This window comes from Phaeodactylum tricornutum, chromosome 2, assembly GCF_000150955.2.
Source record: "Phaeodactylum tricornutum CCAP 1055/1 chromosome 2, whole genome shotgun sequence".
Taxonomy (NCBI): Eukaryota; Bacillariophyta; class Bacillariophyceae; order Surirellales; family Neidiaceae; genus Phaeodactylum; species Phaeodactylum tricornutum.
The window spans coordinates 299,714-326,703 of record NC_011670.1 but is presented as its reverse complement, the minus strand read 5'-3'; the positions used below and the strand labels follow the sequence as shown (position 1 = coordinate 326,703).

The 26,990-nt window shown below is 50.1% G+C and overlaps 14 protein-coding genes across 14 annotated transcripts; 6 read left to right on the top strand and 8 right to left on the bottom strand.

Moving 5' to 3' along the window:
• Nucleotides 1-661: 661 nt before the first annotated feature.
• Nucleotides 662-2,286, bottom strand: PHATRDRAFT_43391 (predicted protein; the record flags this gene model as incomplete). The annotated part of the gene is made up of 1 exon (XM_002177563.1): nt 662-2,286. The coding sequence occupies one exon, from the start codon at nt 2,284-2,286 to the stop codon at nt 670-672; it is 1,617 nt and encodes a 538-aa protein (XP_002177599.1). The 3' UTR covers nt 662-669.
• A 347-nt stretch (nt 2,287-2,633) lies between these two features.
• PHATRDRAFT_18096 (predicted protein) lies at nt 2,634-3,692 on the top strand (the record flags this gene model as incomplete). Its single annotated transcript, XM_002177874.1, has 1 exon — nt 2,634-3,692. A coding segment is annotated over one exon (1,059 nt), but the record flags the coding sequence as incomplete, so codon positions are not given.
• A 313-nt stretch (nt 3,693-4,005) lies between these two features.
• PHATRDRAFT_25218 (predicted protein) lies at nt 4,006-5,995 on the bottom strand (the record flags this gene model as incomplete). Its single annotated transcript, XM_002177562.1, has 3 exons — nt 5,712-5,995; nt 5,523-5,627; nt 4,006-5,444 (listed from the first exon to the last, which is right to left on the bottom strand). Coding segments are annotated over exons 1-3 (1,635 nt in total), but the record flags the coding sequence as incomplete, so codon positions are not given.
• A 308-nt stretch (nt 5,996-6,303) lies between these two features.
• On the top strand, nt 6,304-8,491 carry PHATRDRAFT_25217 (predicted protein). The gene is made up of 2 exons (XM_002177873.1): nt 6,304-6,682; nt 6,778-8,491. Exons 1-2 carry the CDS (start codon nt 6,407-6,409, stop codon nt 8,407-8,409), a joined length of 1,908 nt encoding a protein of 635 aa, XP_002177909.1. The 5' UTR covers nt 6,304-6,406; the 3' UTR covers nt 8,410-8,491.
• On the bottom strand, nt 8,469-9,851 carry PHATRDRAFT_43387 (predicted protein; the record flags this gene model as incomplete). Its single annotated transcript, XM_002177561.1, has 1 exon — nt 8,469-9,851. One exon carries the CDS (start codon nt 9,849-9,851, stop codon nt 8,469-8,471), a length of 1,383 nt encoding a protein of 460 aa, XP_002177597.1.
• A 386-nt stretch (nt 9,852-10,237) lies between these two features.
• On the top strand, nt 10,238-11,766 carry PHATRDRAFT_43386 (predicted protein; the record flags this gene model as incomplete). Its single annotated transcript, XM_002177872.1, has 1 exon — nt 10,238-11,766. Exon 1 carries the CDS (start codon nt 10,288-10,290, stop codon nt 11,764-11,766), a length of 1,479 nt encoding a protein of 492 aa, XP_002177908.1. The 5' UTR covers nt 10,238-10,287.
• A 1,096-nt stretch (nt 11,767-12,862) lies between these two features.
• Nucleotides 12,863-14,298, bottom strand: PHATRDRAFT_32588 (predicted protein; the record flags this gene model as incomplete). The annotated part of the gene is made up of 2 exons (XM_002177560.1): nt 12,863-14,198; nt 14,261-14,298. 2 exons carry the CDS (start codon nt 14,296-14,298, stop codon nt 12,863-12,865), a joined length of 1,374 nt encoding a protein of 457 aa, XP_002177596.1.
• A 327-nt stretch (nt 14,299-14,625) lies between these two features.
• On the top strand, nt 14,626-16,339 carry PHATRDRAFT_18087 (adenylosuccinate lyase; the record flags this gene model as incomplete). The annotated part of the gene is made up of 2 exons (XM_002177871.1): nt 14,626-15,947; nt 16,044-16,339. Exons 1-2 carry the CDS (start codon nt 14,744-14,746, stop codon nt 16,337-16,339), a joined length of 1,500 nt encoding a protein of 499 aa, XP_002177907.1. The 5' UTR covers nt 14,626-14,743.
• A 252-nt stretch (nt 16,340-16,591) lies between these two features.
• Nucleotides 16,592-17,290, bottom strand: PHATRDRAFT_43384 (predicted protein). The gene has a single exon (XM_002177559.1). The coding sequence runs from the start codon at nt 17,247-17,249 to the stop codon at nt 16,755-16,757; it is 495 nt and encodes a 164-aa protein (XP_002177595.1). The 5' UTR covers nt 17,250-17,290; the 3' UTR covers nt 16,592-16,754.
• Nucleotides 17,291-17,806: 516 nt separating this feature from the next.
• PHATRDRAFT_32585 (predicted protein) lies at nt 17,807-18,616 on the bottom strand (the record flags this gene model as incomplete). The annotated part of the gene is made up of 1 exon (XM_002177558.1): nt 17,807-18,616. The coding sequence occupies one exon, from the start codon at nt 18,614-18,616 to the stop codon at nt 17,807-17,809; it is 810 nt and encodes a 269-aa protein (XP_002177594.1).
• An 849-nt stretch (nt 18,617-19,465) lies between these two features.
• Nucleotides 19,466-19,917, bottom strand: PHATRDRAFT_9701 (predicted protein; the record flags this gene model as incomplete). Its single annotated transcript, XM_002177557.1, has 2 exons — nt 19,466-19,543; nt 19,621-19,917. Coding segments are annotated over 2 exons (375 nt in total), but the record flags the coding sequence as incomplete, so codon positions are not given.
• Nucleotides 19,918-20,245: 328 nt separating this feature from the next.
• Nucleotides 20,246-21,843, top strand: PHATRDRAFT_43383 (predicted protein). Its single transcript, XM_002177870.1, has one exon. The coding sequence runs from the start codon at nt 20,290-20,292 to the stop codon at nt 21,808-21,810; it is 1,521 nt and encodes a 506-aa protein (XP_002177906.1). The 5' UTR covers nt 20,246-20,289; the 3' UTR covers nt 21,811-21,843.
• A 1,060-nt stretch (nt 21,844-22,903) lies between these two features.
• On the top strand, nt 22,904-24,736 carry PHATRDRAFT_43382 (predicted protein; the record flags this gene model as incomplete). Its single annotated transcript, XM_002177869.1, has 1 exon — nt 22,904-24,736. Exon 1 carries the CDS (start codon nt 23,069-23,071, stop codon nt 24,734-24,736), a length of 1,668 nt encoding a protein of 555 aa, XP_002177905.1. The 5' UTR covers nt 22,904-23,068.
• A 76-nt stretch (nt 24,737-24,812) lies between these two features.
• PHATRDRAFT_56630 (predicted protein) lies at nt 24,813-26,700 on the bottom strand (the record flags this gene model as incomplete). The annotated part of the gene is made up of 2 exons (XM_002177556.1): nt 24,813-25,530; nt 25,655-26,700. 2 exons carry the CDS (start codon nt 26,698-26,700, stop codon nt 24,888-24,890), a joined length of 1,689 nt encoding a protein of 562 aa, XP_002177592.1. The 3' UTR covers nt 24,813-24,887.
• Nucleotides 26,701-26,990: the final 290 nt, after the last annotated feature.

Here is a 26,990-nt window from a genome sequence, read left to right as displayed (position 1 = left end):
AGCGCTGGCATCGGTGGCGGTCTATGGTCAACTGGATTGGCCATGGCTCAGTATGCCAAAACGACACATGCCAAGCAAGAGATACAGAGACTCCACGATCGTGTGGGACGGTTATCTGTGCTAGAACTAGGAAGCGGAAATGGGCTTTTGGCAACGTGTTGGTTGGCCCTGGCGGCATCTTACATAGAAAAACTTGTCATCTCCGACGACGCCGATCACTTGCCCATGATTCGACAAACTCTGTGTGCTAACAAACACTTGACCGACTTAGTTACAGGCAGTTGTATTCATGTCCTTGAGCACACGTGGGGAAGTTTTGAAAAAAGAGACAGTCATCAAAATTCCTACTCTGATCATGTACGAAGCGGAGAATGCAAGTTTGATTTGATACTTGGGTCGGATGTCGCCTATCGACCTTATCTATATGACCCTCTTATTTCGTCATTGTTGCGGTACTCCAAGCCCCATACAATCTCATTGATTGGTGTTACCATGCAAGACACGAGGGTCGACTTCTTTCACAAACTGACAAAGGCAGGCTTTACATACCGACGATTGGCTGACCATCTTTTTGAACCACAATTCAGAGGAACGACCTTTGGAATATTTGTTATTCAGAAACAAGAAGGTGATCAATGACGGCGACCGTACCATCAAACCAAAGCGTGTTCAATACAACTTTATGACAATACGGTTGAACTGTCGAATGATACCCTTTTCGCTCAACTCTTTGAGACACATGGTCGTCTGAGTGCCGCGAAGAAAAACGGAACTGTCAGCATTCGGGACAAGGATTTCCCAGCCTTTACAGCCACCTGGGTGGTCGACAAAATCCCGAACAATGCGCTCTAGGTTGTCTGTTAAGGCTACAAACACGGGCAAAATCTCACAGCGGTAGTTGGACTCCGTTTCTGTTGCAATCACTAATTCGAGAAAGAAGCGGTCTTCAATCTTGACACGCTTTGAGTCACCTCTTGCCTTACTTTTCATCTTCATCTGCAAGACCTTTTGAGCGGTGACTGAAGATTTGCGCTTAATGGATTTTTCATCTAATGCTTGGATCGACAAGGTCAATCGCTCGTCAATCTGGCCTTCGCAGCTCGATTTCGTTTGCGATGCTGCAGTGACATCCGCATGGCTAGTCACTGTGGTGTTTATGTCAGGTATGCTTCCAATCAACGATCCCTTGGTCTTGTCGTCTTGGATTTCGATGGGCGCGATATTGTCAATACTTGGAGTCGCTTCGTCGATGCCCGCTCTGTAAAACCGTATGAGGATCTTGTTTATGCCTGTCAAGTAATTTGCGCCGATGGCTTCATAAATGCGCATTAGTGATGGAAGTCGACGGTATGGATCTCCTCTGGCTTCGTCTTTTGACTCCGCCGAGCGCCAAATGAGTAGCTCCGATACCTTCCCGGGCAAAGTAAATTGCGAACAAATCTTTCCGATGGTATCTTGCGGTGAGTAATATCGATATTCTTCCTTAGGCTCGCACATTTCATTGGCATCATCCACTAGAATGCAATAAAAGTAAACACGGTCTTGCATTTTTAAAGATTCTGCCCCAGTAGCCCGACTTTTAATCAGCATGTTGCGGACTTGACTAGACACAGATCGGTTCTTTTGCTTTCCGGCGTTTTCGAGATTGCGAATCCTTATTTCTAGACGCTGATTGCGAGCTTTTTGTTTTGATTTTGCCAGTTGGAGGTTTTCGCAACGGAGCTGCGCAGCCTTGGCGTCGAGATCGCGGTGTTTTTCGTCGTCACGGTCAAAACGGCTAGTAACACTCCGCAGCAGTTCGGATGGTTTCACGTTTTCGGTTGGCGTCGGTGTTAGAGCCGCCAGTTTACCCTTTTTGTGTAAAACGATCGAGTTTTCTCCTTGCTGCACATTGTATTGTACGTCGTCATACTGACTTCGTGACGCTAACTGCGGTGATTCATCAGCAGGCAGCACTTCTAGCGATCCTGATGGATACCATCCGGCAGCAAAAAGGGTTTTACTGTGTGACCCTTGCGTTTGCGAAAAGATCTTCAAGGGCCAATCAGTTACATCTCGAGGAGGATAGCTGGTGCAATCCCACAAGTGCGCGGCTGAAAAACCCTCTCTTCGCCGGAGCAGATTGTTTATGGAGACAACGGCATCGTCCAGATGCTCGTCGCAGACTTCACAAATGGTCGTGTCTGAGCTCCAAACTTTTGTAAAGACCAGCCACCCCCCTGGTTCTTCGACGCTTGTACTCAAAAGTTTGAGAGAGATTTTAATCTTCAAGCGGCAATCGCCCATGGTCTGTAGGTGCAAGGGGGAGAACCAAAAGACAATAAATTGACGAGCCCTCACCGACGAAGCAAAAGTGAACGAAATTGAAAGGGGAGGGTTCGGGCTAACCAGTGCCAGACGATCTTGAGGTAGTCGATGTCATCACACTCCCTTTATCGTATGTGGCTACCGCTCAGAGAATATTGATATTTTTTGCCTCTTTGACAGAATGACTGATTGGTATTGTGAATGGGAATACATGAGAATGTGACCCGACTATAATGACTACAAAGTAAATTGAAAGGGGAGCAAGAACGACCCAGAAGCCATCCATGATTTTTTATTGCCACACCGAAGTCGCATAACCATCCACCATGAACGGCCATTTTCTTCGCTCACAGCGTTGGCTCCGTTTGTTTCAGCTCTACAGCTTGCTAGCTGTAACACAGTCTGTTGATTACTACCGACTGCTAGGCGTTTCACGGCGTGCATCACCACAGGAAATCAAAAAAGCCTACCGTCAAAAATCGTTGGAACATCATCCCGATAAAAACAAAGATGAGAATGCGGCTGGAGTATTCGCGGAAATTAACCGAGCGTATGAGGTTCTCGCGGACGACGAACTCAAGAACATATATGACCGCAGTGGGGCACAAGGCGTTACTGATTTTGAGCAAAGAAACCGTAACAACAATCACGGCGTTGATGAGGATTACTTTTACAGTGAGCAGCCGCGGCCTAAAACGGAAACAGTCTCGTTTCCTCTCAGCGTCACACTGGAACAGATGTACTCGGGTGACTCATTTGATATTCAATATAATCGCCAAACGCTATGCGTAGATTGGGAAATGTGCATCAAGCGGGACAATTCATGCCATAGCAACGGAATGCGGATGCGGATTCAAAGATTTGGACCTAGCTTTCAACAGCAAATTAAATCTCGAGACGACCGCTGTATAGCACCTGGAAAAAGATGGGTGGACCAATGCAGTCACTGCTCGAGCATGACTTCGAAAAAGGGCAAAATGCTTAAGATTGAGATTCCACCAGGCGCTCGGAAAGGGCAACGTCTTACCTTTGCTGGCATGGCGGACGAGCGTGCCGAGCACGATACCGGTGACTTGGTATTTATTCTAGAACAGCAACCTCACGAAGTCTTCCGAAGGGATCACGATGATTTACATTTGACTGTGCAAGTGCCATTAGTTGATGCATTGACCAACTTTTCAACGACGCTGAATACGGTCGATGGCCAACCATTTAATATTCACAAGGATGGTGTGATAGATACCGGAGATGTTCTGAAGGTGCCAGGAATGGGAATGCCTAACCGAAGTCGGCCACGACAAAAGGGAGATTTACATGTCAAATTCGATGTGGTTTTTCCGGAGGAGTTATCGCTCCGGCAAAAAGAAATGATACGTCAGGCATTCTTCCTGGAAGAGGTTTCCGAAGCGTCAAACGAAGTTGGAGCAGAGCTCTAGAAAGATTGGTACTGTTTTCGAGCGACTCACAGAAGAGCCCTCTAGATTATTTAGTAGGTGACGGATAGTCGTAAAGCGTACATGGCTTGTAGGGTAGCATGATTATAAGTAGTGCTTGGCTCGAATGGCCAGTGCCGCCATGGCAGCACATCTAAAGACAACAAACAATGCCACTAATATACCCCAGTACAAACCAGAATCATCCGGGTCAACACTGTTGCGCTCGAAAATTTCGTCACACGTTTCCTGTGCGGCCGCATCACCACAGGAACTGAACTCCCCGATGACCGCCAAGCGAATGCTGTACGTCAAAGCGCAAAGATACTGAGCCCACTGTAGCCAGGAGGGAATGTTGTCAATTGACACAAAAAAGCCAGCAAAAAGCAATTGCGGAACCAATACAAGTGGAAGCAGCTCTGTGGCTGTCCTGGGGTCTTCAACAATGGACCCGATAAAGACTGCTACACCTGTCCCGGCCATACTCAAAACGTAGTTGATTCCCACAAATTCCCAGAATGGTATGTTTAGTTCCATCACGTAGACGTAAAGAAGAGATTGAGCCGTAATCTGCACAAAGGCCAAGACGGACTCGATGAAGGTTCGGCTCAGAAAGTAGGACGTCACAGAATAGTGATTGGTGGCATACTCGCGCAAAAATACTGGACGATCTTGAGGAAAGTACATGAGACTCGGTTCGGCGCATCCAAAGAGTCCCATCAATTGCGAGAATACGAGGGCACCGAAGATGCTGCGAATATTCGACTGGACCGATCGATCCGTCTCGCCAACACTTTTGTAGATCAAGGAAATGAGCAACGCCAGTATAGTGTCACCACCCCAGCGCATAAAGATCGCGTCAGGAAAGCGGTACAAATTGATCAATTCTCGCTTTGTCAAGGCTGCAATCTGAGATAACTGTGAAACTTTCTTGCCCCTACCTTCGCCCGTGCCTGTAGATCCAGAACGGGATGGAGGAGGCAAAGGCGGAAATTCCCGGATATCTTTGGGGTACAGACCTTCGGCAAGTTTATCCGTCGTAATCGTCTGGGCAACGTGCAACATCCAGTCAGCTGGATTGTAACGAGATGGGAGTGGGAGACCAGCATTCTCGAAAACACGCGGAATGTCCGCGACCGGACCTTGATACAACACACTCCCCAATCGCAACAAAATTAACTCATCCAAAAGTTGAACGATTTCGGATGCGGGTTGATGTATCGTCAAGGCGACAGCCGACCCAGAGGTGGCAACACGTTTGAGAATTTGAACAACCGCAATTGCCGAATAGCTGTCCAAGCCCGTCGTGGGCTCATCCAAAAAGATCAAAGTGGGTTGTACAACCAGCTCGACACCGACTGCCGTGCGCTTTCGCTCGCCACCCGAGATTCCCTTCAAGAGTGCTCCTCCAATGACTGTATCGGCGGCTTTCTCGAGCCCAAGTTCTTTCACCATACGGTTCGTCATTTCGTCAATTTCTTCGTCGGTCCGATCCACCGGCAAGCGCATGCGAGCGGAGAAACGAATCGCCTCACGAGGGGTACTAGTGACTTGCAGAGACTCTTCCTGAGCTACAAAGGCCATGGTGCGACGCACCGCTTGTTGTGAAGGGTCAATACGCTGGTCCCCGAGGCGAATATCGGCTTCAATTTCAATCTTGGAGGAAGATTGGACCCGACCGGCCAAAATATTGAGAAGAGACGTCTATATGTAAAACACATAAGTAGCGCCATGAAGACGCGAAGCAGCAATCAGAATGTCAACATGAATGTTTGAACATACCTTTCCCGCTCCGGAGGGCCCCATAATGGCAGTCACACGTCCATTTGGAATACTCCCCCACACATCCTTCAGAATAACCTTGGAACCATCACTGTCCTTCTTGTTCTGAAGAAAATCATCGCAATCGTCAGCAACGTGATCATGTAGCACGATGAGTTTTCCGATACGCACACACATCATGGATCTTACCACAGTAGCCTTCATCTGCACATTTCTCCAAAGCAGTGGTTTGCCGACTCGTGGGGCAAAGGGATCGGTCCGGGACGACGAAGAATCGTTCATGTTGGAGGCGATTTCAGAAACGGTGCTTTCAAATGTAGATTCTTAGATATGGAAAGAGTACGCTGCAATCTCAGACCAACGCACCGTAAATAAACCGAGAGCAGTACACGTTGATGTCGATCAAGGCAACGGAGATCGAGTACAGTCCTCGAAAATGTGGGAAGGATGGAATTCTAGAGATCGTAACCGTGAGAAAGGGGTCGCTCTGGCCCAATCAATTATACCTACCAAAGTTCGCTGTGATGTGATTCAGGAATAAAACATTTGTTCCGCAAGCGCAGTCTCATACTTTTCGAACAGTCACGAACACTTTATTCATTGCGCACGCCACCACGTCACATCTGGGATCCCTAGAAATTGTTCCTGTCCGAGTGATCTCACCGTACGCCGTCGGTTCGCAGATGCTCCTGTCGTGCGAGAATGATGGCTTTTTTGCCTCGGACTTTGGACTTGTTCCAGATCGTGAGCTCACGTATTTTTTCCCCTCACAAACACCAAGAACTCATAGTTACATCGACTCGATTGGTGACTCTACCTGTCTTTCTACGTTTGGCTTCTTCAGTTTGGCAACAATCTTCGTTAGCTATCTATCTATCATCATCATGCAAGCCGATAAACCGATGGAACCGACCGTGGAGCAGGGTCAGCCGAATCACAGAGACTTTGGCAATCTGAAAGAATTCAAAGTCCAACATTCGACTCTCCGGGATGATCCTTTTGCCATTCGTCCGGGCAAGACGTTGCTGTGGACCGGCGTTAGTATGACACTACAGCCTTCCAAGAAAAAGGAAGAGCCGCGAGCTTTGCTCAAGAACGTTTGGGGCGAAGTTCCCGCGGGGAAAGTCACGGCAATCTTGGGTCCGTCGGGTGCCGGCAAGGTATGATTTCTTATACATGTTGCCACATACGTAATCACGACCTATCCGAGCGCATCTCTTTGTATCTCACGAATTTTCTCTATCGCTCTCGGTAGACGAGCCTTTTGAACATTTTGGCGGGCCGGACAATTTCTAGTTCCAACCTTACCGTCACTCATAACGTCCGTGTCGACACGTTTCAGGTGGACCCAGCCCGTCAATCCATGCGACGTCAGATTGCCTTTGTCGCCCAGGAGGACAGTCTCCCTGCCGCCACCACGCCCCGCGAAGCCATTCGCTTTTCCGCACGCCTGCGCCTCTCCAAGGACACCACCGACGAAGAACTGGAAACTCTCACCAACCGCATGCTACAGGAACTCGGACTAGAAGCCGCCGCAGATACCATCGTTGGCAACGCATTGATTAAAGGAATATCGGGTGGCGAGCGTAAACGCGCATCGGTGGGGGTGGAATTGGTCACTCGACCAGCGCTCGTGTTTTTGGACGAACCCACCTCCGGTTTGGATAGTTTTGCCGCTGTCAAGTTGGTTAACTTGTTGAAAAAGGTGGCATCGGCGGGTTCGTCTGTCCTATTCACCGTTCACCAACCAGCTTCGGAAACTTTCGCGAGTCTGGATCAGGTCATATTCATGGCGCATGGGCAAGTCGTTTACCAAGGGTCTCCCGAGAAAGTGCCGGAATACATGGAAGATCGAAACAAGTCGGTACCAGAACACGCCAACCCCGCCGATTGGATGTTGATGGTGACCCAGACGATGAGCGAAGACGAACTGGCAAAGGACAATTTCTTTTCGGTTGACGAACGGAATTTACCCGAAGCCGAACCAATGCCGAAAGGCCAAAGCATGATGGCCAAAACTATGCACTCGGAATCAGGGGCGATTGTGGAAGTTCAGAAAATCTCCATTTTTGTTCAGATTTATGAACTTCTATATCGCGATATCGTCAACACTGGTCGCGATACGACAGCTCTTTTGACTCGTTTTGGGGCATCCATCTTTTTGGGATTGGTGATCGGGGTCGTCTACCAGGGTGTCGGTGCAACTGACTTGTCCGACGCGATTGACCTCCAGAGCCATTTTGGAGGAATGACCATGGTTTTGATTCAGGCCATGTTTGGTACAGGAATTTCCATTCTGCTCGAGTTCCCTACCGAACGTCCCGTGTTCTTGCGAGAGTATACCACAGATCACTACCACATTGGGGCCTACATCTTTGCTAAGTTTGTCATGGAGGCGGTGTTGACGTTTCTCAAGGTCATGTGTGAAGCCTTGATTCTTTACTATCTGATGGAATTACAGATGCCCTTTTTGACTTACTTTGGAATCCTGTACATGCTCGCCATGGCCAGTGCGGCAATTGCGGTGCTCTTTGGCTCGGCCATGGACGATCAAAAGGTAGCCCAGGAAAGTTTGCCTATCCTTTACGTTCCACAGTTTCTGTTTTCGGGATTCTTCATAAGTATAACGCTCATCCCTCCTTACTTGCGTTGGGCGCAATACCTGTGCTCGCTGACCTACGCCATTCGCCTATCGGTGGTGAACGAGTTCGACAACTGCGTGGGACCGGACGCGCAGCAGAACTGCAACGATCTGTTTGAAGAATTGCAAGTGGATCGGTCTGACGTATGGTGGTACTGGCTAATGATTACCGTCATCTTTCTGATACCACGAATCGGAGCCATGTTCGCACTAAAGCAGTCAGCCAAGCGGTTTTATTCGAACTAACATTTTAAGAGAATCCTTATGGAAGGACCGACCTTGGTATCCGAGGACTACTCCATTATTTAAATGTTGTGCGTATTTGTGTTCTGGATTTGATAGAGTAGATTTTTGTACAGTAACTGTCGTTCGTCGTCGTTGGCGGCGTTACTCAATAGCCGCACCGTGTCCAAAAGGAGGTGCAGATTGTGAATGAACAAGAGGATCTCGGCAAGCAACTCCTTGGCACAGACCAAGTGATAAATGTAGGCTCGAGAGTGGCTCCGGCAAGTCAAGCACTGGCAATCCGGGAGAATAGGACGGCGGTCCCGAAACCAAGGGTGCGTTGTAACGTCACGGTTATTGTCCGTGGGGCGAAGACGGACGCAACCGTCCGCGTCGAGTACTGCGTTGCATTCCGCCGTCTCTACAGTTTTCACTCGTTTGGCATTCTTGGGAGACGGCAATTGTACACAAAGAGCTTTGGCTTGACAAGCCCATTTGGTAGGAAGATTGGTACCGATCGCTATATTGTGTCCAATAGAGCAGACTTCGAGAATTTGACCCAGAGTCTGCGTCGACAAGAGAGCCAGAGTCATGTTGGACGGGAGTTCGGCTCGGAGATTCGTCAAGGAACCTAGACGGTCCTCCTCGAGAGACTCCCACCCAATCGCTACAATTCCCGAAAGACCATTGTGACCACTGTTCAAAATGTCGGACAATTGATCTTTCCAGAGTGCCTGGCTGTGGCTGGTCCCTTCCACCGGCAAGGGCACTCTACCGGCGGCGTCCTCACGCACCATATTCAACGGCGCCCAAACGTCGGCGCTCGTACCGTGTTCGGGAACCGTGCAGCACCGGGAGACGAAATCGTTGCGCCATTGCGTCGTTCGTTGCAGCGCGGTGTGGGTGCGCTTGCGCATCCCGTTGGCACTGAGTGGACCGTGGCTGCCCGACGTGGACCCGACGTCGAACAACGGGACGACGGAATGGGAGGCCAACCCGACGGCGGCGTGAAAGTACACTGCGGGCGTCAAAGCATGACGACCATTCGCTGTCCACATCATGGCGTGCTGGTTCGTCATCGTGACGGCGGCTTGGTCGTTCCGGGACGAAGACGACGTGGATTCCGCCGCTTGGGCGTCCTGTAGGTAGTCAAAGGTCGGCACCGTGACCCGCTGGTAGGGCAACATCCATCGATCTACCTTTGTGGTGGACGAGAAATTGTAGCCGCGGGGTTTGCGCTTGTTGCCGTCGTGATACGTGGTCGGTTGGAGGCAAGTATCCCGGACGGCCAAACCCAGGAGGAGCACGTCGGCGACGCGATCGGGCGGAAAGCAGATCTGTAAGAGCGCCGGTGTGAGGTAGGGAAAGACACCATCGGGACATTGCAGGAGGATTCGTGTAGAAGAGATCGGGCTAGGACTGGTAGTGGCAGATCGCTTGCGTCGTTCCGGAACGCTGCTCATGGTCGTCGTTGGAATGTAAACCTACCTACCTACCTACCTACCTACATTCTGTGGGCAACAATCCCAAGGAACGCTGCGGTGCCCACACACGATTTGGCACGGGAAGCCACATCCATTCATGTCGGACGGATAGATTAGTCGAATCATTGTGTCCCAATGGACATTTTATCCTCTGGTTCCGATACTTAAGAAAGTAGGAAGCGGTTGCCTGTATGTAGTCGATTTGATTCGTGAAAAGCTGCTAGATCCCAATAATCGCCTGGCGAGCTTGCTGCGTTTTGAATTACGCAGTTAGGGACAATTGAGGGAAACTCCGCCAAACCTCTCCCATCCACACCAACAAACCTGTTTTGCGTGGCGTACCACTTTTCCTCCCGCCCCCTCCACAGTATCCACCGTGTGGTCGTCTCGCCTTTCCTACAGTGCGCCATTGTCTATGAGAGGGAAAGTGCAGTCTCAGGGTATCATGATCGCGGGTTGGACCTCCTCACTACGGCAAATGAGATCGTTGTCGTGTTCGCAGTACGCCGTGCTCATCGTGGTGATTCTGGCAACGAGTCAAGCCATTAGTGTCATTCACGACCGACGCTACTACAACAGTCCCAATACTCTTTGCACAACGAACAACGTGCCGAAACGAACGATTTCGTCCGGGAGTTTGCGCAACCAGACCGTCTTCGCCGCGGAATCCGTCAACGCGACCAGCGTACCCGTCCCAACCAAAACGAAGACGACAAACATCGACCGCAAGCCCAGCGACCGCCCGCGGGTCCCACATTCTCCCCCACTCCCTGCAACCACGTCCAAATCGCGGTACTACTATCGGCCACTGCCCGGTGATGCATCGGACAACGACACCTTGGCTGCTGTGGGAGTCCAGGCGCGTGCCTTTGATGCTTGGCCTCGGAATCGTCCGTTGCCCTGCGAACCAGCCGAACCGAATTGGGTCGATTACAGTGTACAGACGACACCGACGGACCACGGCTTGCTCTTTCTCAAACCCTACAAGACGGGATCCAGTACCGCCTCGGGGATTACGCTCCGCATGTCACGGAACATTGCCGCACGGAACTTGCCCCCGCCGTCGACCGCACACGGTGTCCCGGAACCAATGTGTCGCACGCGATACGACCACGGGTGGGCCAGTCACCTGTTCCCCACCCGCGTGCGGCAACGCAGCTTTTTGTGGACACTCGTTCGCGATCCCACTGCTCGGGTCGTCTCCCAATTTTTTCATTTCCAAGTGTCACGGAAAAAGACCGAGCCGTCCGACGAAAACTTTAAAAATTATGTTCGTCACGGACCAGTCGACATGATTCACGATTATTATTTAGACGCTCTGTCGACCAGCAATTATCGAAAAGGACGGACTGACCCGGTAGCCACGGTCAACGGTATCTTTCGAGACTACGATTTCGTGGGCGTGACCGAGCGTATGGACGAATCCGCGGTGGCGCTGGCGATGCTGTTGAGACTACCGCTGGCCGACATTCTGTACCTAAAAGCCAAGGGACACGGAGGATACGATGATGCTGGTGGATCGCCCAACAAAAAGTGCACGTACATTTGGCCAAGCTTTGTATCGAGCGGTTTACAGGAATTTTTTCGTACGGACGAATGGCAAAATATTGTGCAATGGGATCACGCGGTCTTTCAAGCCGCCAATAGGAGCTTGGATTTAACCATTGACAAGCTCGGTCGAACAAAGTTCGATCATTTTCTCAGGAAGTTTCGAGAAGCAAAGGCTCTCGCTCACGATCGATGCCTGCCAAAAACAGTGTTTCCTTGCTCCGAAGGCGGCATCTATCATTCACCAGAAGAAACTGATTGTCTCTGGAATGACTCTGGCTGTGCCAATAAATGCCTCGATGAAATTTCGACCGAACTTGAGCTTTGGGAGCACAGCTTTGCTTGATATCTGACGCAGTTATGGTTAACATCAGGTCGGCTGTACGCCTTGGATAGTTTACTATCCATGCACGAAGATCAGCACGATTGTTGGTTCTCATTATGGTGTCTTTATGTTTACTACGCAGCCGTTGACAAGGAAGACATTTTGTCCAGCAAGAAAACTAGGCTGGATCGGACACGTTCTTTCTATGGACCATCAATGATGTTTCGCATGTCACTGGGACGGATCAGATGAAGCACCACCACAAACACTTTGCGTTTTGTAACCCACGATTCGACCCTGACTTGATCTCGCAGCGACGCTTGTCGGAAATAGAATTGACGTGCATTCTTTTTAGACACAGTTGGTATCCAGAACAGCTCACGCCACTGGTTTGGTTTCCACTTTCGGGTGGTACGCAAACATAGAGCCGGCTGACGCGAGTTTCCTACATCCAGAAACATAGAGACGAAGCATGACTGCTAAATCAGCCCTTTGTCACCACTTCGGTACAATGCCACGGAGCATGACTTCCTCGAATTTGCCCTGGATGTGTCGAACGACTACGGTGTTTGGGATCTTTTAAGGAATGGAGGCGTCGGCAGTCGTGCTCACGATGCTCTTCAACCTAAATATGATCGACATTCTCTGTTGGAGCGCAAAATCCAAGAGTAGCTACAATGTCGGAAAGAACAACGCTGGATACACGTACATCGGACCCAATTCTGTTTCGTCGGCCATGTAGTTAATCATTGGAGGGGGTTGCTTGGCTAGCGACGGTATCAAACATTGTATGTGACACCGAGTCGGAGATTGGATTTTCAGTAAGCCATCGAAAACGAACAAAAGTGGATTCAAATTCAAGCTAGAAACTCTACCGTTAATCGCGCCCAGACGCTTGCTCGATCAGGTCTTATTTCCCTATCCTGTTCGCACCAAAGCGATTGCCTTGGAAAGTACAGGCTTGTGCACCGACTGGCCCAGATGGGTTTGCCAATGATCTACACGTACGAGATTGAAAAGGCCTGTTTGTATGCACTTTTCTACAAACATTCACGACAGACCTTGTTTTTAGATAGTAGTTTCTACTGATTCCACAAAAAACAGACCACAATCAAACCTAGACTTCGCACTCCCCTCCCCCAAACAAGCTTTGCGAGTACGTTTCCGACGCATCCTGGTCGGTATCTTGCACGACGTTTGTAGGCCAAGAATTTCCTTCCACCTTGGAGGCGAGAAATTGTGTGTCGGTCTTTTCCGGACAATTCTCTCCTCCGGACACAATATCGGACGGAATCTCATCCTGCAACCACGATGCTGAGCTAGACGATGTTTCGCTGTCGTTGTCGCTGTCGTCATCTTCCGCCGTTACCGCTTGTTGCGGCATTGACCATGGAGTGGGCAAATCGGTGGTATTGGCCAGTTGTTGACGCATGCGGAATAGTTCGGTATCTAGCACAAGCAAACTCTCCCGTTGTCGTTCAATGTGGGACTGCATGTCTTCAACTTGCGTCTCGTGGCGCTGGCGTAGTTCTCGCATTTTGTGATGAAAGTGATTCGACTGTTCCGCCCACGTTTGGCCCAGATGAAGGGCAAATTCGGTGGCGTTATCGTCTTTCCACGTCAAAGCTGAGCCGAGTACGTGGACTTGATGTTGAAGGGTCCGTACAGTGTCGTAGAGCACTTCGGGAGGCGTTTGACGGAGTTCGTTTTCGTTTAGGGCAACAAACTCTTGGAATTTGACGGACGAGGAGGAACTGGACTTCTTGGCCAAGGCTGTCCGATACTCCGTAAAGTCTCGGACGACCGCAGTGGAATCAGACTCTTGCCGACTCGAAGAAGCAGACGTGCAAGGCCGAACGTCATCCTTGATAGTACTGGGAGATTTACAGATTCCATTGCTTTGGAAAGAAAGCGGGGATTGCCGGTTGTCGATGACGCTATCGACAGTGTCGTTGTCCCATTCGGTCGACTGGTGCAATCGTCCGGTGGGCGGCCGTGACTTTGTTACAGCGCACGCGTTCCGAGACACTCCCGTGCTAGTGTTTGGTGCGTCAGTCGACGACGATTCGATGCACTGGCGCTTTTCGTCCCGATCCCACCAGTCGTAGTCGCCGGAAGGGTCCCTGGGATGGCGACGGGGCGGGATCACTGACCGTGAGGAGCACCCGTGGGCGCGAGTTCGGACGGCAACTGCTTGGTTGCGGGAACTGTGAGGAAACATCGCAAGGTAAGACAGTTTAGGTGGGGTAGACCTTGTAAGGCTAGGAAGCGATACCACCAGAATTCCTTGACGTATATGTTTCAAGAGACGGACTTGCCAAAGATGGTGCTGCTGGCGATACTGTTCAAGGAAGGAAAGTGCGTGGAAAGGAAGATGTCGTGGGGTGTTTTGGGGGAGAGAGAGGCCGGTGCGTTTTCGTCTTCCCGTCCAACGTTCCCGGTGCGGTGCGCACCTTACGGGATAGTAGTATCGTAGTGTACCGCGGCCCGGTTCGCGCGGGTTACCCTCCGCCACTCCGCGTCCTCCATAGGTTGGGCCGTGAGCCGAACCATATTACCTAGCGGTGCGGACACGGAACAAGAGTACCGTTCCGGCCGATCACGCGGATTGGGACACACTCTCTCCTCTTTGGTACACACGGTACGGAAAAAAGTACGTACTACCTATACGGTTCGATTTCCTTACTGTTCGTTCCCCGGAATCGATATATTTGGTTCGGACTCAAATTTTTTGTGGATTCCGCGTTCCCAACAGAAAAATGATTGACAGACGGATTTTGGCAAGCTGCCTGGCCTGCCCACCAAGAAAGGCACCCTGGGAAAAAACGGGTCGCTCGCAATTTCCACACCACAAGAAAGGCACAAACGCACACCGTCGTGGCGTATCTATCTATCCTATTCGTCCCCACATCGTTCCGACAAAGCCCAACTTTGCCATTCAACCAATACATTGGTCCCTCTATCGTTTCCCACGAGATCACTTAGGACTGGCACGATCATGAGTTCGAATGCGGAGAAGTTTTTGGAAGCGGCGGCGACGTTCCCCGCCGACGCCTTACCGTCCCACCGCACCTACGAACACCCTTTGGTGTCTCGATACGCGACCAAGGAAATGAGCTTTGTCTGGTCCCCCGCGATGAAGTTCACCACCTGGCGGAAGCTCTGGACGGCACTCGCGACGGCCGAGCAAGAACTCGGTATCGATATCACCGACGAGCAGTTGGAAGAAATGCGGACCAACCTCTTCCGAGTCGATTTCGAACTGGCCGCCCAAAAGGAGTCGGAATTCCGGCACGACGTCATGGGACACGTGCACGCCTTTGGTGCCGCTGCTCCCAAGGCCATGCCCGTCATTCACTTGGGAGCCACCTCCTGCTACGTCGGGGACAATACCGACATTGTCCAGATCAGGGACGCCCTCAAGCTCGTACAGCGCAAACTAGTCAAGGTTCTCGCGACACTCAAAACGTTCGCGGAAAAGTACCGCGATCTACCAACCCTCGGATTTACGCACTACCAACCGGCGCAGTTGACGACTGTGGGCAAGCGCTGCACTTTGTGGATGCAGGATCTGCTGTTGGATATGGAACGCATCGATACGGAGTTGGAGAAGTTGCCGATGCGTGGCGTCAAGGGTACCACCGGGACGCAGGCTTCCTTTTTGGAACTCTTCGACGGCGATCACGACAAGGTCAAGGCGTTGAACAAACGCGTGTGTGAGCTCATGGGATTCAACAAGGTGATCCCTGTTTCGGGACAAACGTATACCCGCAAGATTGAATTCTATATTATATCGGTCCTCTCTGGCATTGCGCAATCGGCGTACAAGATGTGCGGTGATATTCGTCTACTAGCCAACCTCAAGGAAGTGGAGGAACCCTTCGCCAAGACGCAAATCGGTTCCTCCGCTATGGCCTACAAGCGCAACCCCATGCGCTGCGAACGCGTTTGCTCCATTGCCCGGTACGTGATGGGACTACCGGATGGTGCGGCCCATACGCACGCGGCTCAGTGGTTCGAACGCACCCTGGATGATTCGGCGATTCGGAGAATTATTCTACCGGAAGCTTTCTTGGGAACCGACGTTATTCTGAGTTTGTTGGAAAACATCAGCGACGGTTTGCACGTGTGGCCCGAAGTAGTCAAAGCGCACGTTATGGCGGAGTTGCCGTTTATGGCCACGGAAAACATCATGATGGAATGTAAGTCGGAGAATGCAATGACTGTGAGTGACTTTTTCGTAGGGAATCAGTGATGTCTCATCTTGAAATGTTGCCTTTGTTTCTCGGCTGACATAGGTGTCAAGGCTGGCGGCGATCGTCAAGAATTGCACGAAGTTATTCGTGTGCACTCCATGGACGCTGGTGCGGTCGTCAAAGGCGAAGGTAAACCGAATGATTTGATGCAACGCATCAAAAACGATCCATTGTTTGCACCCGTCCACAGCAAGTTGGACGAGATGATCGACCCGCGCAAATTCTGTGGTCGTGCGCCGGAACAAGTGGACGAGTTCATGGCCGAAGAAGTGAATCCTGTTCTGGAGCAGCATAAGGATCTTCTGAAGATTGCGAGTGTGGATGGAGTGAATGTTTAAAAATGCCGAATAGAGCCATGCTGGCAACCCGTAGCGTATTTCCTGGTTTTCGAAGTGTATACACTTCTGTACATCTGCCTACGATAGCTTGGAGTGCATCTTTGCCGGAACGCTCTATTACTAGCTTCTAGTGTTTACAATCGTCACCGACACATATTCTTTGCCGTTCTCTCTATCTGATAGCATGTCGGCCTAAACAACGAGGTTGTAGCAACTACGTCCGTCTCATCGGCCTTTTTTTTTGTCTGACTTCAAAGTAACTGTTCATTATAGCTTATCAGCATTTTTTTAAGTTCAGAGCATGCGTACAGGACAAAATTGATGGGGAGAGAGAGAGGGTAGCGCTTTCTCGATATGTGTGAAGAGCTTGCTGAGCGGGGTGGTGTAGACTGGTTGGTATCGTGCGGGGATAGCTTTACAAAAGGTAAGCGCGGACCTGGTCCGCCACGACTTCCGCCTTCGTCAGGCCTTCAAGTCTGGCAAGTACTACACCGTTCTTTAGTACAACCAAGCAAGGAAGCTTTCCTACGGAAAACTTGGTACCAATACGCGGCCACCGATCGGTGTCGATCGCCACCATGTTAAACTTGGCGCCAACAAGTTTCGATACCGCCTGAAGCTCTTTTTTTTGCAATTTACATGGACCGCAATTTATGGCTGTGAACGATATGAGCAGAGGCTCTTCGCGAAAGTTATCCAGCATTTCTTCTACATTCTTGAACCTGAAACTCGCGCACAGCCTGCTCGAGCACGTTCGCGGAGCAACCAGACCGTTCGCATTTCGTCGCTTTCCCGGAGGCGACCATGCATTTGTCTCGACGACTCCTCGGTAAAAGCCTTCAATCAGGTCTAATGATAGGAGTAGAACTACAAGTACAAACTGGGAAAGTCTGATCATGGTGATGTACATTTTGGACGCCGTTGGATCGACGCACCCACGGTCAAGGTGTGATGCCGGGAGTGTCACAACCAGGTTTTGACAGAACAACGAGAATACCTATGCATGGTTGACCTTATCGCGAAACTATCGCGGAGACAAATAATCAAGGAAGTTCCCAACGCGAACTGGAAGCACGTGGTTCTCGGTCCTGAAGACCGACGCCACGTCCGCGCCTTGCCATATCTAATTGACATCAATCTGTACTGTCTTTTCAAAATATTGAATAAAAGCTACATTAAGTATTTGAGAATATGTAAGACATGACGCATGTCGCATCAAATTCACATGTCATGTGAGGCATGGCATTGCAATCAAAGCTTTTGCACCTTTATACTAGTCATCCTAACGAGCATAACTATTAATATCGCTAATGCTAGATTTGATGTTACATCATGAACAGACTTCACACAAGACATCATGTTTCCTTGGAAGGCTTTAAATCTTGTATCCGGAAAATGAATGTATCCCAGACTCTAAAGCGCTGCTCATACCAATGAACCGCTCTAGTTGCACGATCTTCAAATTCCTCATTCTGATGCTAAAGCTTGTAAGTACTTTTCGTCAACAGTACCTGTCTGACCGAAGCGTAGACAAACTTCGATGAGAGGCGCGACACTTGCTTCGGCCTGCTCCTCAAGGTATCGATTTTGAACAATTTCTTTTGGTGGCCGCGCAACGTGGAGGAGTTTGTCGTAATAGTGCGAAATCATGTCGGCCGAGTTCCCACCACTCGACTGATATTGGTCAAACCTCGACGGAGAGGCAAACTCCCACATTTCTGCCAAAGTAGTGGCCTTGGGCGAAGCATTGCTAGACAGCGGATTGTTCTTTTCTTTGGCGTATTGGTAGCAACGAACGACACCTTGTCGCCCGACAGCCTCCAGTCGATCACTCCATCTTGGAATGAGTTTGTAGTAGCGATTGGATTCGCGAATTTCTTCCGGCACGGAATTCCCATTCTTGGAGCAGCTCACCATCTGAACCATGCTATGGACTCGAGCAATGGCTTGATCTGGGACATTGGCATTGTTCAAAATATTCTTTGCGTTTAAGCAGTCGTCTGCGGCTTGATCAGGAAAATATTTCCGATCGTCTACATCGTGCAACAACGCGGCAAGGAGAATCTCAACGGCATCTGGGTGAGTAAAACGCGAGTCTTCGACAGAGTCGATAGCGTGCACTGCGTGCCGGTAAACGGCCAGAACGTGCGTCAAGCCATGAGACTCTTTGATTTGTGTGTTCGTTTTGTAGAAATCCCTCAACAAACAAAGTGTTTTTACTACGAGGGGATCATCAGCAGCCTTTGCCGCCAAGAGTATTCTAGGACTGGACACCATTGTCAAACATTTGACTGTGAACAGGATCTACTTCTACTGCAGAACGAAATGCTCATTTTTACGGATTGTATATGTACAACATCTCATGAACTAGGGTTTCATTCAAAGGAGGGTTTTAAAGGTACTACCTTTGATCGAGCCGAGAAAAGAATTCAAAGCCACGTGAATAATATTTCACCATCTCGTGGAGCTTAACTGTAAAAAGACAGTCAACAAAAATCCGCTACGCACATCAACCCAAGCAGTCCTAAAGGAGGAGATGCGATGCATTTATGACATTTTTGCTATACCGTCTTCATCGACTGCCTCCTACCCTTTATCTCTGTTTTGTTGCCGAAATGTGAATTTTGTGCTTGTCATAAATAGTGTCCCGTCAAAAAATATCGGCCAAATGAGCTGACAAAGTCGATCGTGGGTGAAGAAGAATCACATTCAAATATTCTGATGAAAAGATCAACAAAACTGATTTCCTGGCATTTCATGAGAAGGCGATCTACTTTTTCGGTCTCGGTCGGTTCCTTCGTTTTTTCGTCGCCTTCTGTGTGTGTCATTGTCGGTGGAGGACCTCTCGCGTCGCTCATCCGCACTTATCTCTCTAGCCCGTTTCTTCCGGTGTTTGTCTTCGCGTTCTGACCGTCTGCGTTCGCGGTCTCTCCTCCTTTGTTCTTTTTCTTCTTGTTTTTGATGACGCTCCCGTTGCCTTTCGCGTTTTGCCTCCTTTGCATTCGCGTCTGGTTTTTCTTCTTTAGATGGCGGTGCAAACAAATCATGGCCCTTATCGAGACTGTACTCGTTAGCGAGCTCCTTATTCTGGTAGGCGTGTCCTGGATCCAATGACGGTACAGTAGCCTGGTCTTCTTTGTCCATTAAGTGTTTCGGTAAACGATAGTTTTCGACGTGATCAACCCGCAACGATCGTCCGCAAAGCTTTGAAGAACCGAAACAGGTTGTAAATAAGGTATGCAATTTCCAGAAGTTCACGCCAACCGCAACAATGTTCGTACCTCGATCCCGGTGAAGTTGTCGACCGCCAACACACACGATCGCGCGTCTTCGTATTTGCAAAAGGCAAAACCCCGGGACTTGCCCGTATCTTCTTCGCGCACCAGGTGTAAGTCCTCGATTTCGCCGTACTGACTAAGTACGCAAATGACGTCCCCTTCCGTAAGAGCATGGTCCAGGTTACCCACATAGACCCACGCCGATTGCGCGTATTGCTGGTGCCAAGAAGCCGCCGTGCCGGCCAACCCGCGTTTTAACTCTTCTTCGTTGATCCGCAATATTTCTTTTATGGTGTTCATGGCATCCTTCTTCCTTCCTAACAGATTTGTTTCGTGTAATGCAACGTATAGTAGAGTAAAGTTGTAATTATCGGCCTCTGCAAAAGGATGTCGCTAACTGTAAGGCAGGATTGTTGTCTGTGAATCGGGCACTCTACGGTTTGTTTTCTGAGTCTTGAGTCGTTCGAAATCGTCCGTGATTGCTGCAGCCAACGGAAAGCCTGGAATCTCGTGTCAAATTCCTTTCTAACTGTAAACCTGAACCGGAAAGTTTGGGGTTCGTAATTCGCATCAAACCAGTTCTCTATTGAACGTGGCCGAGGCTGAGAAACATGCAACATTTGACGTCCTTTTTGGTTGACCATCATTTACGGCATAATAGCAATATTCACGATGAGTCAAGCAATGTCGGACATAGATTTGCCGGCCAGCGTTGTTGCTGACTCGAGCTTGATCCACAGGGTTCTCCTTGCTGACCCTTCCGACTTTTCAAAACTGACGATATCCGGTCAGCCCGCAGACTTGGAAACCTTATCCTTTACAAATTTTGATGAGTCTTTAGCTCGTGTTCGCACAAATACTGGCATTAATGATATCAGTGTAATGCTGAAAGCTGCCTTTCGCGATCGCGTACTCGACGAATCGGAACGATCCCAACGAAATTCGGCAGTTCAAGAATTACTTAGCGACCTCCATAATCATCTACGGGCGTTGGTACCCTCCCGAACCGACCTCCATGGGCTCTTGCAAAAGGAGTCTATTTTGCAAGCCCAAAGCCTGGCTGATCTGAACGGGCTCGTTGTGCAAGCCGCACAAGCGCTTGTACAATTAGAGTCTCCAGCTCGGAGTATGAGCACGTTGGCGTGGCTAGAAACGGCCCAGTCTCCATCGAATCACGTTGACTTATCTTTTGTGGTCACATCGATACTTTACTTGTTACAAAAGGCTGAGCAGTGTCAGACCGATAAACAAAATTTCTACCTGGGTCGCGTCTGGGCGCCGCGCATTCACGAGCATGGAGTGGCACTCAAACGGCGACATTTTGAGCAGAGTCACGGGTCATTGGTAGAACTAAACAATGCCAAGGCCACGAAGTTGTGGATTCAGGAATTGTTCGCTGCTATTCCGGACAGCGAAAGAAAAGGATTGCTGGTCTCGCCGGAGGCGCGACAGGCTTTGGTCTTTCGTGGTTGGATAGACGAGATTGTTTTCCGTCCCGGCACACGGCCACCGCTGCAACTACCCGAAGTTCTGGACCACGATCAAGATGCCTTGCGGAGGATCCGATCCTTGACACGTTTAGCAGTAGCTGGGTCGGCCCTAGCATTGCACGCATGTACCGCGGCGAAGCAATCTCCGGACGTACTCAAGCTCGCGACCGAGGACACTCCGTCTTTGGAGAGTCGTCGCGTCGCTTTAGTGCAGGCCATCAGCGAACCTTTAAGCAAAACGCCCGGTCAGTATCAAGATGAAGTATCGGTAGCCGTGATCAATCTTTCTCGAAAATGGTCAAATTCCAACAGTATAGATTCTGCTGCTGAAGAGACTCTCAGGGGTCGCACACGAGCAGTCTTGCAGGCCGAGGATCCCGTCCTCCAAGTGTTGGAGCGGCGGATGAAGACATGCTTTAGTGAAACCGTCACGTGGCCTCCAGAATCGTTACAAAGCATGCCGAATGTACTTCAAAGTGGCGAAGTTCTGTTGCATCAAAAGAATCCTGCGATGATCGATCAGGGAAAAGCATTATTTCTAGAGAGAGCCAAGAGCATCTTTCGGCATAACGGTTTAGCGTTTTATGCCTCAGATCTGTCCGAATCGGCTTTGTTGGCTCGCAAAATAATTCACTTGGCATGGAGGGTATTTGGGGACGCTTTGTTAGATCGATTGATTCTTCAAGAGTGCAGTGGAACGTAAAGGTACTTATTTAGACTTCTTTATTAACTATGTAGTTTAAAGGCTTTTTATTACCTCTTTTAACGCCTCAGTATCTTTGACTGACAATACGCCGCTCGAGTTACTTACGGTATGACAGCAAATTCGGCGGATCTTTTCTGACCAATGCGCTTCTTCATTTCCCTCCACATGTGAAGCATCTATCGCTGCGGTCGGAACCTTGGCAATCCGTAGGAGAACGGGTCCAACATCATTCGTTTCCCTTAATGCTGTCTCGGTGTCGGAAATAAGCCGATTGTCTCCTGCTTGCAGATCGACATGCACCCAGCCAACTGCTTTCCCGCCATTACTGGGGACAAGATAGATGCTGCCTTCCTCCCAATCTTCATTCAGTCGACCTTTTTCTTCGGTGCTCGACCCAATTATACCCATGCCGATTGACTGGATCTGTGAGTATTTCGGCAGTCTTTTGACCCAAACCAATCTATGGCTGTTGCCGAATTCTATTAAAGGTTCCGCGTGTACGGGAATTAACCATTCGTAAACGGAGATAGTGCCGTGTCGTTGTATCAAAGATCTGTGTTGCGTTCGCTTCAACGGTCCGCTTTCGAGCTTTTGCCGTTTGTAGCGAGTTACGGCCTGGGCAATAGCGAACGGTACCACCGAGATGCCACACTCGTCGCAGTCGCATTTGCGAAGATTTTGTCCATTTGTGAACGTCAAGGAGGCCAAAAAGGTATTGGTGGATGGTGAGCCTACCGGGTCTGTCTCTAGGGTTCGTAGAGGCATTCCGTATTTGTTTGATGACTCTTCATAAGGGTAATTGTACAAAGGCAAGGGCAGACTAGCTAGAGGGTCAATTTCGATATTGACTGACAGTGAGAGAGTTTGGGGAGGAAAAGAGCTAATTGTAGTTGCAACTATAAGGTTGACACATTATTAGTTGATGCGATATCGATATGACACATAATAGATAGGATAAAATCTGTCTTTGCTCCGATTGGATGACGATGAAACCACAATTTCGTATCATTTCGAATTCCCTACTGTTAGTCGCTCGGACCGCGAGACCATGACGATTTTTTTGATGAGATGAAACAATTGTGTTGCGCTATACGGGTCTACCCCCTTTCTCGACCACGACTGCAGAGAACACGGCATGGCTACAGCAGCCCAACATTTCTCCCTAAGTTTTTTTGGTAGATTCTATGTTCGTGCTTAGTGACTCTGTATAAGAACGGTGTAAAGTTGTGTTCTCGCTTGACGACAACAATCCGCGATGAAGTCATCCGTTAACCACATGCGGAGATTCACCCGCGGTGCGTATCTGACGAATCTTGCTGTGATAGCCAGTCAATTTCATTTTCAGAGAGAAGCCGTCGCGGCTTTCGTTCCTTTTTCCACCTTGCCAAGGAGCAACCTTCAGTCGCCAATGTCAACGTGCGGGTATCGATCACCCTCCAACCTATGTCACTCGGACTTCGCTACACGTTGCATCCGTGAGCCCACTTTGACTCCGTCTACTTTCAAAAAGCACCCCCTGAGAGCGAGATCGGACAACGAAAGCGATGAAAGTAAGGATCAAAGCCTATCTGCCGAATCAGCGGGGTGGCTCGCTACGATTGTATTGCCTCTCTGGTTCGTGTACATTACCAACCAATGGAATCGCTATTCCATTAATTATCTTGTCGATTTCTCCAATGACGCGATTCCCTTTCAGGCGATGAATGTGGATATTGGCTTTGATCAGGCCCAGTACGGTTTGCTGGCATCTATTGCCTTTACAGCACTCTATGCAGTGGCAACCTTGGGAGCTGGTATCGCGTCCGATCGGTTCAATCGCAGAACGCTCACGATCGCTGCTGCTCTCGGTTGGTCCGCCGCAACATTGGGTACAGCACTGGCCAACACGTATACCGAAGTACTGCTGTGTCGCGTGGCCATGGGTTTGGCCTGTGCGTTTTCGACGCCAACGGCCTATACGCTAATCAAAGAGCGCGTACCAGAAGAGCGGATTGCGTTGGCGACGAGCGTGTACGGTACAGGAGTTGCTGTCGCTAGTGGGTTGGCTTCGTTGTCACTGATTTTGGATACTCAAGTGGGTTGGAGGAGCACATTACTTGTCGTTTCGGCTATTGGTTTTGCGTCGGCGGTCGCGACCGTCGCTTTGGTAGAGGACGACGATCCCAAAAAACGCACAGGACAAGAATTCGCGTCAGATGGTACAAGTGTCGCGACCGATGGCTCGGTACTCGCCGACGTCCAAGAAGCTGTCTCCACCAGTCGTGTCCAATGGATATTTCTTGGTAGTTTCTTGCGCTTCTGTTCAGGTTTATGCATCGGTGTTTGGGGAGCGCCCTATTTTCGTATGGTGTTCAGCGACCAACAGTCTGAGTACGCCATTGCTCAAGCCGGAATTAGTGCAATCGGGGCTAGTCTCAGTGGGCTATTGGGTGGTGCAACGGCAGACTGGCTTTCGTCCAATGCCGTCAAGGACCAAGCCGATGATCCCGTAGGTCGAAGACTGTGGGTGCCGGTTGTTGGATCGATTCTGGCAGCCCCAGCTTGGTACTACGCAGTGAATTCGGAGCAGTCCTTTGAAACTGCAATGGCCTTTTTGGCGGCCGAGTACTTTGTAGCGGAATGCTGGTTCGGACCTACCATTAGTACGCTACAGTCCACAGTGGGCCCCCGCATTGGCGGAACGGCACAAGGTTTGTTTACTTTGACAGGTGCGTTTGCCAACTTGGCGCCCAGCTTACTGGGTTTTCTCTACGGATCGATGAGTGGGGGCGGTCAATCCTCTCCCGAGCTGGCAAATCTACTCGCCGCCGGGGTCTGCATTGGCTACCTGTCCAGTGCCTTTTGCTTCGCCGTAGCGGCTAAGTCACCCCCTCCAGTCGCAGCCCTACCAGACAAAATGGAAAACAATGTGGGCAGCTCTTGAACGTGTCGAGGTGCCAATGCAGCAACCAGATGTGGAAATTAAGATCCTATTAAAAGTAAAAGTTACATCCATTCATGCATATTTATGTAAAGCGCCAAGGGTTGCATTCGACACTCCCCAAAAATGTGCGTGAGGTAAGGTCGTTCGTCTTTCAATGGATGCTTGCTTCAATCGCCTTGGTAATTTCATCTTCACCCGTGACGGCATCAAAATCAAAGTCCTTCCAAGTGATCATTTCAAACAGTAAAATGTACCGTCGAGCTAGTTCCAACACCAAGTCTCGCGGTGCTTCCGGTAGTGTCTCGTCGTTGTAGGGGTCGCACTGCGATCGGAACCACAGACGCAAGAATTCCTTATCGATATTGTCGGGTTCTTCTCCGGCAGCGATGCGCTCCTCGTACGTGCTCGCCAACCAGTAGCGGGACGAATCGGGTGTGTGCACTTCGTCGATTAGTAAGATTTCACCCGTGTGTTCGTCCTTACCGAATTCGTATTTGGTATCGACCAGGATGAGACCGTGAGCAGCGGCAACCTGTTGGCCGAGCGCGAACACTTTTAGTGCCGCAGCGGCGCAGACGTCCAAATCCGACTGCGTCATCCAGTTTTCGGCGACAATATCGACCAGTGAGATGGGTCGATCGTGGTCTTCTTCTTTCGTGGTAGGTGTCAGAATGTTGCACTCCAGCTTTTGGTTCTTCGTCATGCCGTCGGGAAGATCGTGTCCGCAATAGGACCGTACCCCTTCCTGGTAGTTTCTCCAAATGGATGTGGACGTGGAACCCGTCATGTACGAGCTGTGATGTTTCAAGAAATGGTCCCACAGAATAGACAAAGAGAAATAAGGTTATTTAGCACACATATGAGGGACGTTCTGACTAGTCCATTGGCAACAACGCGCTTGTGGGAAATATTACGTACCGGACGACAAACTCGATTGGAAAGGGTTGACAGGGTTTCACAACGCTTACGTAAGGGTGTGGCACGGAAACGAGATGATTAGGTATGATGTGAGCGGTTTGTTCGAACCAGAAAGCGCTGGTCAAATTGAGGACGGCGCCCTTGTAGGGCACTCGGGCCAGCATCCGATCAAAGCCGGACTGTCGATCGGTGGTGACGAGGGCCAAGCTTTTCGTTCCGGGATACCGATCGCGTACCTTGCCCCGCAAGCGACCGGTGGTAGTCACCAGGTCCCCGGTAATTTGTTGGTTCCGATCAAAGCAGCCGGCAATGCGGGATTGGTACCGTGATGACTGTGTACGCCACTGCGCGTCCTGGACCAGACGGGCTTGGCGTGTACGAAAGATGACCCGGGCCACCGTTTGTCGGAGGGCGGCGTCGGCCAGACTGCAGCATTTGGCAATAGAGAGTGCGGCAGTGAGTGCCGCGGATGGTGTAGTCACGTCATTCCCAGTACTGGGCGTGGGCAGCGTAATAATGGGAAAGGGCGATTCGGCTTCCAGAGTGGAAGTGGTCGCCGTCGGTGGTCCGAGACAGACAAAGAGGCATGATGGAGTCGTCGGATTTCCGGTGCCGTCCTCATCGGCAGTGTCACTACTGCTGTATCTCAACGGAAGCTGCTGCTGCTTTGTTGTTGTTGTTGTTGTGGACCTGAGGATGCAGGGAGGAGTCGATCGAAAGGTACCGAGGCGGAGCGGATTTGCACGTTGGGCATGTCGAATCGCGCGGCGAGTATTAAACAAACTTCTTGAGCAAACGCACTGCCGTCTTCCGTCCCCGAAAGCAAATAGACGGTAGGGAGCGTCATGCAGGGCGATACACGTTTTCTGGTAGTTGTAGAAGTAGTGATAGTGTTTGGTCGTGTGTTGGTTGTGATGATGATGACAATGTATACGTTTCGGAAAGAACGGATCCAAAAACCAGCGACACAAGATACCGAATGGCTGGGGAGGGACGGACAACACATCTCCGGTCCAAGGGTGCGCTGTGGTCCGTCCGACGTACATAGGTTCCGAAACCGGAAGAGGGGTTTTGGTTATGGTTACTGTTTGTTACTGTTAGACCGGCTGGCGGGGATGGCGGGTTCGGGATGTGTACCGTGGCAAGGCTGACAGACGCCGGACATTGGGCGCACACGATGGAGTCGAACCGTGGGTGATGCGCAAGAACATTCTTTTGTGGGAGTTTTGAAAATTTGCGGAGACATTCTATCGTATTTAAAAGTGTCATTCGTCGGATTGGTCATTGAGAATGACCAAACATGACTACTTACGGTTCCATGGGGAACACCGATGCC

What these genes read in the sequence shown, in the direction of transcription:
- PHATRDRAFT_25217 (XM_002177873.1), top strand. Translation starts at nt 6,407, where the DNA reads ATGCAAGCCGATAAACCGATGGAACCGACCGTGGAGCAGGGTCAGCCG. An exon ending in GTCCGTCGGGTGCCGGCAAG is followed by an intron (nt 6,683 to 6,777) that starts GTATGATTTCTT and finishes CGCTCTCGGTAG; the next exon opens with ACGAGCCTTTTGAACATTTT.
- PHATRDRAFT_43384 (XM_002177559.1), bottom strand. Translation starts at nt 17,249, where the DNA reads ATGTACATCACCATGATCAGACTTTCCCAGTTTGTACTTGTAGTTCTA.
- PHATRDRAFT_43383 (XM_002177870.1), top strand. Translation starts at nt 20,290, where the DNA reads ATGAGTCAAGCAATGTCGGACATAGATTTGCCGGCCAGCGTTGTTGCT.